General features: G+C 55.4%; 1 protein-coding gene across 2 annotated transcripts in view; it reads right to left on the bottom strand.

Annotated features, from left to right (window-relative positions):
• Positions 1–2,728: 2,728 nt before the first annotated feature.
• The window catches only part of FRS3 (fibroblast growth factor receptor substrate 3), a 15,228-nt gene continuing 6,359 nt past the window's right edge, over positions 2,729–11,597 (bottom strand). The window contains exons 2-8 of one of the 2 annotated variants that reach the window (XM_029944389.1): positions 10,307–10,326; positions 10,070–10,213; positions 8,956–9,044; positions 7,637–7,823; positions 5,056–5,256; positions 4,090–4,247; positions 2,729–3,868 (exon numbers count right to left, since the gene is read on the bottom strand). In XM_029944389.1, coding sequence (XP_029800249.1) covers positions 2,957–3,868; positions 4,090–4,247; positions 5,056–5,256; positions 7,637–7,823; positions 8,956–9,021 — 1,524 coding nt within the window. In that variant the 5' untranslated portion in view covers positions 9,022–9,044; positions 10,070–10,213; positions 10,307–10,326 and the 3' untranslated portion in view covers positions 2,729–2,956. Of the gene's footprint in view, positions 3,869–4,089; positions 4,248–5,055; positions 5,257–7,636; positions 7,824–8,955; positions 9,045–10,069; positions 11,579–11,597 lie in introns of those variants that run through there. The other variant, XM_029944390.1, reaches the window with a different exon arrangement.

Genomic DNA, 11,597 nt, shown 5'->3' on the forward strand with positions numbered 1-11,597 from the left:
AGGGAGGGCCCCTCCCGGTCTGACCTGAAATGTCACTCGTGGACAGGATGCTGGCTCCAGTCCTTTCCTCAGGGCAGCCCAGGGCTGGGTAGGGCCTGTTTCTAAAGAAGAGAACCGGGCACTCAGCAAACCTGCACTGGTGTTGGTGATGATCTCTGAAATGATGCCATCAGGGCGCCACGCCCTGACATCAGCAGGGCGCGCTCCGACACGGGAGCAGCAGCTGGCCCCCTGGGCATCACTCCCACCTCCGATTTCCGCCTGGAAAGCTGTCCACTTACAGCTCACCCACCCCGCCAGAGGAAAATTCCTGTAGCTGAGCTCGTGGGTCAGAGGCAATGACCTGGGGAGGGGAGCAGGAAGGCTGGCAGCCGCCCTGGGCTGGGAGCCAGTTCCTGGGCTAAGTCTTCTGGACCCCCAGGCTCCACAAATATGCACACAGAAGCTATTTTGACTTGATCTGGGGTGACCCCAGAGAAGGAGGCTAACTGTCCCTTGCACTGTTCGGCATGGGAGCAGCAGTAGGCCTGAGGTCTCAGGGACTGAAGAGCTGTGACTTCCAGTGGATTTTCCGTCCGACAGCTGGGTTATTAACACTACTTGCCCCGCTCTGTCAACTTTCCAAAGTGGTGTCCTGGTCATCCTGTCATTGGCTACTTCTCACAACTAGCTCCGTGTTTTCCAGGTGCAAAAACTGAGGCCCACTGGGGGCAACCAATTGCTCAAGAGAACAGGGATGATAGGAGAGCCTGGGTGACTAGTCTGTTAAGCATCTGACGTCGGCTCAGGTGATGATCTCACGGTTCATGGGTTTGAGCCCCGCATCAGGCTCTGAGCTATCAGCACAGAGCCTAGAACCTGCTTCAGATTCTGTGTCTCCCTCTCTCTCTGCCTGGCCCTCGCTTGCAGCCTCTCTCTAAAACATTACAAATAATTATAAATACAAAAATAAAAAGAAAGCAGAGATAATAGCCAAGTCAGAACCAGAACCCTGTCTCTTGACTCAAGCATGGCTCCCCCACGATGGTGACCCATGAGTCACTGGCATAGCCTGGGCCCCAGACCTGTCCTGACAATGCGATCCCTGCCCCCTGTCTTGGCCCTTCTTCTGTTGGGAGAGATCACCACTCCTGACTATGGGTACCAAAAGGAGGAGCAGGACTGAGCAGGATTGGTGTGGGGAGGACATGGAGAAAACAGAATGGAGCCGCCGGGGTGGGGATGGGGGAGGGGGACTGTGGAGAGGTACACTGTGGACACAGCACAAGGAACTCGGCCTGCAGCTGTCCTCCCTCCGGTCCAGACATCAGGAGCTAGAGGGAAGGGTCTGGTGCCAGCTCTGGGGGAGCGCCAGGTGTACCCCCTGGACCCTGCCGGGCCCCAGGCAGAGGGCCTCTCTCATATCCTGTTGTGGCCAGTTCTCTCTTCACCCATTGTGTTGACAGGAGAGTGACATCCAAGGGCGGAGAAGTCTGGAAGCTGGTCAGTTCAATCCCCACCCAGGGGAGAGGGCAGTCCCGGAATTGAAGTCTGGGTAGTGCTGTTCTGGGCAGCAGAAGAGGGAACCGGGTGGGCCCTGCCCTGACCGATTTCCTTAGTAAGGAGGGTGGGTCTGCTTGCTCCACAGGGCAGGGAGCTGGGGCACAAACAGTGACCAGGGACAGTAAGGCTTGTCCCTAAGTCCCTCTCCTCCTCCACGCCCTGAGTGGCTTATCGCAGACACTGGATCTCCTTTAGGTTGACCATTCAGGGCTCTGAGATAGAAATGGAGTCTTGGAGGCAGGGAGGCCAGTGAGAGGAGGAGGAAGAGGCAGCCTCAGGACAAGGGAGCTCCTGCAACACTGAACCAGGCAGGGGGCTTGTGCAGACCCCAGGCCTCCAGGCAGGTGCTCAGATGTAGCTCTGCTAGGGCCCCACCCCTGCGGGAGGGTAGAGGCCCCCCAAAGGGTCCATTCCTGAGGAGCAGCTCCCAGGCAAGTATGAGTAGTTACATATTACACTGTGTTTTTCACTTTTGCTACTTGCGGGCTTCTAGTAAAGTCCTGTTTAAAGGCTCTAGCCTTGTTCTAACAGTGCTGAGGGTGCCAAAGGGGGGTCCAGGGGCCACCTCTGGGCCAGGGTGTTAGAGGAAAGCAGTATGCCCCCAGGACCTGCCTGGTGGCAGAAGGGAAATCAGTGAGGGGTTCCAGAGAAGGCACATCTGGTGTGGCCCCACCCCCATGAAATTCTCCCCCCCCCCCCCCACCGCCAACTTGGGAGGGTTGTGGTGTTCCCATTAGGGCAGTCTCCTTCTAGAACCTTCTCCTGCATCCAGGACTCCTGCTGTCCTGTCGCTTTCCTTTGACAGCACATCCATCCCTGGCAACTTTAGGTTCTGGGGCCAGGGCTTCTCAGAGGAGAGAAAGACATGGTCATAGACGTTGTCACAAAAACCCTAACCACCCCCAAATTCCCCAGAGCGAAGTGCCTCCCTCTGGAAGGCCTCTCCGGCTGCTACCTAGAACCATTCCAGAAGGGGGGCGCTCCCTACGAACGTGACATCATCCACAAGGCAGAATTTAAAAATAATTATATTAATAATAAATATGTTAAATTACATTTAAAACAATAAATAGAAAAATAAACTGATAAATAAAATCAACAGGTACAAAATGTTTCCAAATTCCAACCAAAGAAAACACACAGACGACAGACAAGACAAATGGACAGAACGGGAGGGCACGAAATGCATCACAGACACCCTTCACAGTTTATGTCACAGCTCCCTCCTCGCCTGGTCACCCTTCTTCTTCCCGACCTGGGGACCAGGAGACTCAGTGGCTGATATCTTTGGGGACCCCAGCCAGCGCAGGGAAGCATCTGGTTCCACCTCAGTGCCCATCTGCAAAGCGACCTGGAACCCTGGGCGTGGGTTCAGGGGACAGGAGCGCGAGGCAGGGCGTGAGGAAGGAAGTCCCTACAGAGGCAAGTCGGTGCTGTTGTGGCGGGTTTTCCTGGCAGTGCCATCGTCTCGGGGCAGCGCCCTCTGCAGGTTGGACATGGCCACGGTCTTTTTGAGGTCAATCACGGCGTAGGAGTCTGAGCTGCGGGCAGGGTGGGTGGTGGGCACGGGGGCTCGGGGGCCCGAGGGGTTCTGGGGCCCCTTGGGGCGGTCTCCACCCCAGCCCTTCAGCTCCACCTGGATGTAGTTGAGCTGCCTGGGGGGCTCGGGGCCCGGCCGGCGGAAATCGAAGTTGAAGACCCTCGGGGAGCCTCGGCGGCGGGTCAGTGGCACAGGGAAGCTGCTGTGGCTACGGAGGGCAGCCCGGGTGCTGGTGGGCTTCTGCAGTGGGGTCTCATCCTCCTCGCCATCAGGGAAGCCATTGGAGGAGGGAGTGAGCCCGTCCCTCGAGTCTCCGTCATCCCCAGCCTCCTCCCCCAGCTGCTGGGCCTGGCTCTCCCACACAGGGGGCAGGGAGGGCAGGTTCTCATAGTGTAGCAGGGCTGCCCGGCGGTGGGCAAGGCCATTCCAGCCCGGCTCCTCTGAGCTCAGTCTCCAGCCGGCCCCAGGCCGAGGCACCGCGCTCACGTTCTCATAGGTGCACTTGGGCTGGGCGGTGCACTCAGAAGGGCCCTCGTTGTTGTTGTGGTGGGGAGGCTCGTACAGGCTGGGGCAGAGGCCCTGGCACTTCACCATGTGCCGCCGGGCGGGGGTTGGGCCCAACACAAACTTCACCTGGCCCGGCTGCAGGAATACCTGGGGGTCCCCAGGCTCGGAGCCCCGAGCCTGCGGAGGGAAGGGCACCTGGCCCTCAGGCAGGGGCTGCAGGCAGTGCCGGTTCCGGCGGTGGTCATCTTCCCCCGCTGGTGTGTTCACATAGGTGTGGGTCTGGGGGAAGCGTGAAGGCCCGAGGGCAGGGAAGGAGAGAACGGAGGGGACCAGATAAGAGAAGCATAGGGGAAAAGAGCTGGAGCTTCCCCCTTCCTTGTCCTCCAGCCCTCCCGGGGAGGCTGCATTCTGGGACAGTACTGGACCCTAGAACTGTACTTCCCCACACCCTATGATTTCCCAGTGCCCCACCCCCGCCCAGACCGCCGGGGCTTGCTCACCTGCTCGTCAGGGGCAATGAGGGCATGAGTGGACTCTTCCCCAAGCGAAGGATGTCGCAGGCTGCTTGTTGAGGGGCGCCGGGGTGCCGAGAATCTCGGGCCCTCTCCTGGGCATCCGAGAAAGCCATTGGAGAAGTTGGAGACAGTGTAGCCTAGAGCTGGGCACACAGGAGACAAGCCCATCGGCACTGGGGGGCGGGGGGGGGGGCATGGGGATACTTAAACCACCTGACAACCACCTGCAACTGCACATGTGGTCCTAGAAGGCCTCCAGCTGGAGAGGAGACACCCCGGGGGTCCCAGGTGGTTAGCTCTGCTCACCTGGCAGTCCTGGTGATCTTTCACCAATTGGTTGTTCGAACCCTGTCCCTGCCCTCAAAGCTTCATGTGAGCCCGTTTCCCGCATTACAGCCTTATCTGTAACACTTAAGGCCACCCTGTCGTCACTGTCCCTTCACCTCATTCTAGCTCTGCCAGTGAGCTTCAGGGGAGCTCCCAGAGCTAAGTGTTTCTATTCCTTCTGCCCCCACCCTGCCTCCACCATGGGCCAACTACCCCCACCCCCCCATGTAGCAGGGGCTCAGTGTGGACTCAATGAACAAGTAAGTAGAAGCTGAGGGAACCTCTCCAGAAACCGGTCATGGGCACAGATACCTGAACCAAGTCAGGAATGGTATACGGGTATGACCCAGTAGACAGAAGGAAGGAGCAAACTAGCTCCAGACTGCTGTTTCCATGGAAACCCAATGTCTCCCTGTCTGCTCCTGGACCATCCGTCAATACAAGGCCCAGGACTCCCCAGCCTCAGCATGAGTCACCTGACTGGCCCCGACAGGGACTTATTCATCCCCAAGAGTCATCTGATGGCGGGCAACTGTCCTGGGAGCATGGATAGCCCAGCCACCCCACCTGCCTGCCTGCCGTGTGCCCCAAGATGGGCACCTCCTGGGCTGCGCTTGCGCGTACAGATGCAGAGGCTGAGGCGCCCGGGGCGGGTCTCCTCACCACTGGGCGGCTGGGGGGCCCGAGGGAGGCCGAGCTCAGCCGGGTGGCTGCTGCGGGTGACAACGACTGGCTCTTCCATCACGCTGATGCTATTGCACTGCATCAGGTCCTGAAGCAGGCTGAAGACCTCCTCGGCCCGGGAGCACTTGAATGCGAATATCCCTGAAGAAGGAGAGGAGGAAGTGAGGCTCCTCTGACCTTGTGCACGTAGGAAAGGACCAGAGAGGCTGAACAGATGCACAAAGCTCAGGAAATGTCCCTGAACTCCGGTCCCAGGCCTTCAAGAGGCAGGAAGCCCCCTCATCCTGAGCACACACTAAAATTCAAGAGTTCCAGGAGATGGGCCCCAGGCCTCCTCCTGTCCCTGCCACTATCCATTACCACCATCTAGAGATCAAATACCTCACCTCCGTTCCCCCACGGTTAACTCCATAAACACGGATGCGCGTGTACACAGGTGAGGGGAGGAGAGGCAAACACCAGAGCAGAAAAGGATGGGAGTTGCCCCTTATCCGTAGCTTTGCTTCCCATGGTTTCCGTCACCCACAGTCAACCAGGGTCCAGAAGCAGATGAGCCTTTTTCTGACGGGCTGTCAGAATGTCAGTAGCAGCCTCAACCTACGTCACAACACCCATGTCACTCCCCTCGCGTCATCTCATCCCGTGGGCATGTTATCACCTCACCTCTTCACAAGGGTGAGTGCGCTACCCTAAGGTATGTTGAGAGAGACCACGTTCGCCTAATTTTTATTACAGTAGGTTATACCTGCTTTACCTAATTATCAGTAACTGTTGTTAATCTCCTTCTGTGCCTCATTTATACATTAGACCTTACCATGGGCGCGTATGTGTAGGGAAATGCTTGGTAAGTACAGGGCTCAGCACTATGTTTTTGGTTTTAAGCATCTGCTAGGGGTGCCCCTGCAGATAAAGGGTAACGGGGGGCGCTGTGTTAGATGAGTGCCTGTGTCACTTCACATGCTGCCTCGGTCTCCCTCTGCCCATCATGCCTTGCTCCCCAGAAAAAGGAGCTCTGCCCAGGACACCAAGGCTCGGCTCCAGGTCCCGCCACCTCCACGCTCCATGAGAGCAGGGGAGCTGACGTGTTTGTGGCCTGTCCACTGGGTACTTAGCCACTGCTTGGCCAGAGAGAGAATGTCTACTCCTGGCCTCATCGAACTTAATCTCTGGTGCAGGAAGAAAGGAAGGGCAGGCAGACTCACTCTGGGACACCCATGGCAAGGCCATCTGTGTGGCTCCTCAGTTCAGCGGCCCTGACAGCCCCAGACTCTGATGCATCAGTTCAGTCCCAGGATGGTAGGGCTGGGCTGAGTACCTGTGACTCCAGGGCTCCAAAGATGTCCCTGGGGTGCTGGGCCAGCCTGGAATTCTGCACACCCCATCCTGGCAACAGCAGGTTCCAGGGCTCAGGAGAGCACACATCCAAGACAAAGATCAGTATGACCAGGCTGGGGTATGGGACAACTGAGGTTTGCAGGAATGGGACAGGAAGGGTAGAGGAATGGGGAGGGAACAGGACCTTTCTGGCAAGATATATTAGGGGCTATGAAAGGCTGGGAAAGCCTGGAGTTTTAGGAGAACCTGGTGTGGGGGCCTGGGGTAGCCCTCTGGAATCCCTACTGCAGCTTAAATACGACGAGGAGCCCCTTCCTGTGTCTCTGTCTGCTCAGCCAGTGTTTAAAGGCCTCTGCCTCAGGAGCCCAAAGGGTAAGATAAGTGGAGGGGAAGGCTCGCAGCCAGCGAGACGTCAGCAACTCGCTGCTGTGATGGCAGTCTCATCAGTGTCCCCCTGCTGTCACAACCCCAACTGCATCCAACGCAGGCCCGTGCAGAGCTCAGGCCTGACTCCTACAAGAGATGCCCAGACTATGCTACTTTTTCAAAGAGCCAGGGCAGGCTCTAGCCTTGACTTCATGGACCGATCACTACTCCCTGACATCCAGCTGCAGGGAGAAAAGGGAGGAAGGGAGGACACATTGCACTCCGCTGCCCACAGGTGGCAGGAGACAAGGATTAACTTCTCCACGGTGGCTCTGTAAATCAGAGACACGGGAGTCCAGCCTCCCGAACGAAGCCTATCATTCGCGAGCCACGCAGGCCCAAGGTAACCAGAACCTCCAGCCTGACCCTTCATTGTTCAGGGGACTCCAGGGTGTAGGATTTGGGGGCTCACAAGAAAGTCTGTTCCTGTGCTGGGGACAAGGGTCCCTCAGAACTAGAGTAACAGAGGGAAGAGAACTCCCTTGCTTTCCCAGGAAGGCTCTGGCCTTGGGAGCACTGGCTCTTTCCCATGGGCTATGCAACAAATGCCCCCACAGGAGGTGCCAGGCTGGGGCCACAGTGACTGAAGAGAGACAGAGGCCTGGGAGTCCACTTAGTTCCATATCAACATGCTATGTACTCTTGGCCATCAGCCTTCCCTTCTCTGGGCAACATCTACCAAGCCAACAGGCTTCCCCACAGTCCTGAGCTATCCTCTCCTTCCCTAGCCCCTCAGCCCTTTCCCGGGAGCAGCGCTCACCCTGGCCCGTCTGACACCGGCGGCCACTCTCAAAGGAGAAGAGGTTGGAGTCATAGCCATAACGCCGCAGGCAGAGGTAGGGCCAGCGGACAGCCTCGCGCCGATGCAGGTGCAGCACCAGCTCGCTCTGTGTCAGCTCCATGATTCCAGAGCCCAGCTCCACCCCCTCGTCATCCACATTCGTCACCTGGGGGACAGGCAACAGAAGGGTCAGTGAGTGAGCTCAACAAGTATGAGGGGTCCCAGAGCCATTGGGAGGCAGGCCAGTACAGGCTAGGACTGGGGGGTCGGGGAGCTTGCCTGCCCCTACCAGTCTCTCCGGCGATGCCAAATGATCACTGGGAGACAAAGGTGAGGCAGTGCCAAGGACCCACAGCAGCTCTCTAGGCCTCTGCTTTGTCACTGGGGTGGTGAAGGAGGGGTGGTTAGCTGACCTCCAAGGTCAGATGGTTTGAAGGCCAACCTTAGAGGACCTTTGATGGTCCATGGCTTGTATCCAAGCGCCAGATGCTAATGGAGGAAGGGGTTCGATTAGAAGTTCAAAATCGTGAGACACTCCCCCTCCGCACCCCAGAGAGTCAAGCCCAAGACAGAACACAGACCTCCTCCACCACCTCCCCAACTCTAGGCCCTTGCTAAGGGCTCCCTCTCCTGGTGAGCAGGAAAAACCTGTGCCTCACAAGCTGGGTGTAAGGAGGGGGCTCCCCCTACAGGGAGGTGAGAGGTGGCAGGTGGCCAGGGGTGCACAGGTCCACTGGGCCCGGCCTTACCTTCCCAAAGTGAACAGCAAACACTAACATCGGGCTTGCCGGTGTTACACACTGCTTTAAATACTTTACTATGTAGATTAACCCACAGATACAGACTTCTGTTGTTTTCTCCAAAATATATATGTGTGTGTGTGTGTGTGTGTGTATGTATATAATATATGTACATATACATACACACATATACATACATGTATATATACATCTATGCTTTTTGGAGAAATACATACATATGTGTATACACACACACACACACATATACATATATATGTAAAGCTACAGAGATACACTGGCAAGAATTAATGTTCTAAAAGCATGACTTTTCATCCCAGTATTTCTTCCTCCTTTGTTGTTAGTAACTGTGTAGGAGAACGACACCACTGGCAACCGCCTGGCCCTGTGCCCCGGGCCACTCTTGGGGCCCTGAGGGGTCTCAGCCACAACCTCAGCCTGTCCCTTCACCTTCTCTAGGGAGCCAAAGGCAACTCGACAGGTGGGCCCGAGCCCAGGGGGCCATGCTGGGAGCTCAGCGGAGAAGGGGGCAGCGGGTACCTTGAACTTGGTAGGGTGGTTGTCTGGGACGCTGTCTCTGTTCAGGCAGCTGCAGCAGCTCCCCATGGTGTCAGAGCAGCCAGTCCGCCCTACGGGAAAAACGTAAGGGATAAGGTCATTGAGATCAGCTCCAAAAAGCCCCATTCCAGGGGGGACCCTGGCAGAACCACCTCACTGTGACCACCTACTCTTGGGTACTGTGGGACACGGTCCCTCCTCTAAGAAATTCACTCTCAATCCAGGGCCAGATGTGCACTGGATAAACATGAATTGAAGTTAGGATGTGTTAAAGATTAATGAGGGACCGAAGAGAGCTTCTCCGAGGTAACATCTGGTCGTGACCTTGAGAAGGGAGTAGGATTTTGACAGATGTAATGAAAGCGGAGGGAAGCCTGAGCCTGAGAAGAGCAGGGAATAGATAAAAGCAGGGAACCAGAAGAACTGAGGTGTTTCAGGGGGAGCTGGGTGCCAGTCCGGGACTCTCATTCAGATTTAGCAAACAAAGTGTAACTGGGGAGTCCTCGACACTGTAACCTGGACTTGACTTTTCTTTCTTTTTTTCCCTTCCTTTCCACTTTACCCTTCCCACGTTGCCCAAACTCTCTTTTCTTCCCTCAACACCATCCCAACATCTACTTCAAATTTATCTTTTTGATGTTCTCTTCAATGAGATGTTACATTTTGGCCATAATGTAACAGTAAGAAGACTGAACTTAAAACAGCACAATTTTTATAACCTCAATTAGCTATTTCTTCATTTAAAAAATAAATGCTGGGTTTGCTCCCCTTCATCTAAAGGGGAGACCAAAGGACTTACTACCTGGCTTTTCCCTGCAGGGTTATGGCACTTGGATTACATGTCACAACAGTGGGGGCTCTGTCTAGAATGGAGAGGACACCATCAAGCTCAAATGACCTACGGGAACAAGCAAACGCCCAGAACGATCCCAACCAGAAGGAGTTGCAACCTGATGCAAAATATGAACTTGTAAGACTAGATATCCTCCTGGAACTCCCACTGAATGTGTAGAGCCTTGAACAATCCTGACCTAAATCCCCCATTCCTCCCAACTGGGAAAACTCCAGGAAAGAGGCTCCTACGCACAGCTCTCACCTCACCCAGGCCATTGGGGAGCTGACCATGGGAGGGGCATGGGGAAGGACCCCCACTTTATTCCCCCTGTTCTTGGTGGGGCGTCATGGCACGTAATCTGCAGAGAAGTCACCTGGATCTCTCTGGGACACACCTGCGGCTCACCTAGCACAGGAGACAGAGACCACAGGTTAGTGGAAACCTTTCATCCTCGCCCCCCATTGTTAATGAAACTCACTTGCTGTCAGTCCGTCCCACCTGGATATCTGTTCCAGGTCCTAAGGGGACAGAAACACAAAGAAGAAAGTGAGATCAAGGGCAAAGAGGCCACCAATTCCAAGCCCCACAGGCCCTGAGAGGGAGTGACTCCCACAGCAGCACTGAGTTTAAGTCTGAGGCAACCTTTTAAGTTACCTCTAGACCCCGACCCCATCTGAAGCCTGTTACAACCAACACCAAAACCACCACTTTACCTTTGCAGGGAACTAACTCTGCAGAGAGCGTTCTCAAAAGGACTCTAGGATGTATTGGAATGAACACTGGCTTACCACTCAGAAAAACAATCTTCTAGTCTGTTTTGTTGCCATTAAGTATCTGGGAGACTCTGGCAAGTCGACCCCCCACCTCCCACCTCAAGGCCTTAGTTTTCAAGGGAAACATCTGTAAAGTGCGGAGTTTCTCAATGAAATAACCTCTAGAGGTTAAGTGCATAGGAAAAACATCACTAAAATGGACATTTGCCTCATCTAGGACAAGCTCCCTCAATCTCACATTTGGAAGCTTGATAGACTTTCTGTTCTCCAAGCTCTGAAAGGCTTAAAACTTTTACCATAAATGCTAACAATAAGTCAACATTTCGGAGATCTGAGTCCCAGGTGGGCAAGTTGACAAGCCGGGACCTTGGAGATCCTTGAAATCCCATCCTCCTGCTTTCCAAAAGCAATATCCTTTCCCAAGGCCCCTGGGGCTCTGCTCCCTCGGACAACTTCCCAGATAAAAGGACCACCATCCCTTGGCCTGGCTTATTCTCTGGAAGAAGGAAGCAGGCTCAGGGAGGTGTGCACAGCTTAAAGACAGGCAGCTGGGAAAATACTGAGGCTTGAGCCTCCAAAAGGGAGTCTGAGGGTGAAACCAAGAACTACAGGGTGCAAGATGGGGGAGGGTGTTGCATCTTTTTCTGTCCCCTTCATTTGCCTTTAAGGTATCAGGACGTATCATGACACTTCACTGAAGGGGGTTACATTGGCTGAGAAGGAAGAGGGGGCTCAGGTCTGGGATACGTGTGGACTGGAGATGAGGAGTGTCAGGGGGTATGGGGACTCAAAATATGTGAGGGCTCGGGGGAAACGTGGGCAAGTTTTTTTGCATTTGAGCATGGTGCAAGGAGAATGGGGCGTATGCAGGATCAGAGGAACCACAGAGCTCTGGAAGCATTTGGGGGCATCCTGGAGAAGGGTGGCTCTGCGGGCGTAACAGAATTCGCAGGAGTCAGGGCTGCGGACTAGCGAAGGAGGGCTCCAGGACTAGCGAAGGTGTGTCCGGGGGGGTG

The sequence above is a fragment of the Suricata suricatta genome, chromosome 7 (genome assembly GCF_006229205.1).
Source record: "Suricata suricatta isolate VVHF042 chromosome 7, meerkat_22Aug2017_6uvM2_HiC, whole genome shotgun sequence".
Classification (NCBI taxonomy): Eukaryota; Metazoa; Chordata; class Mammalia; order Carnivora; family Herpestidae; genus Suricata; species Suricata suricatta.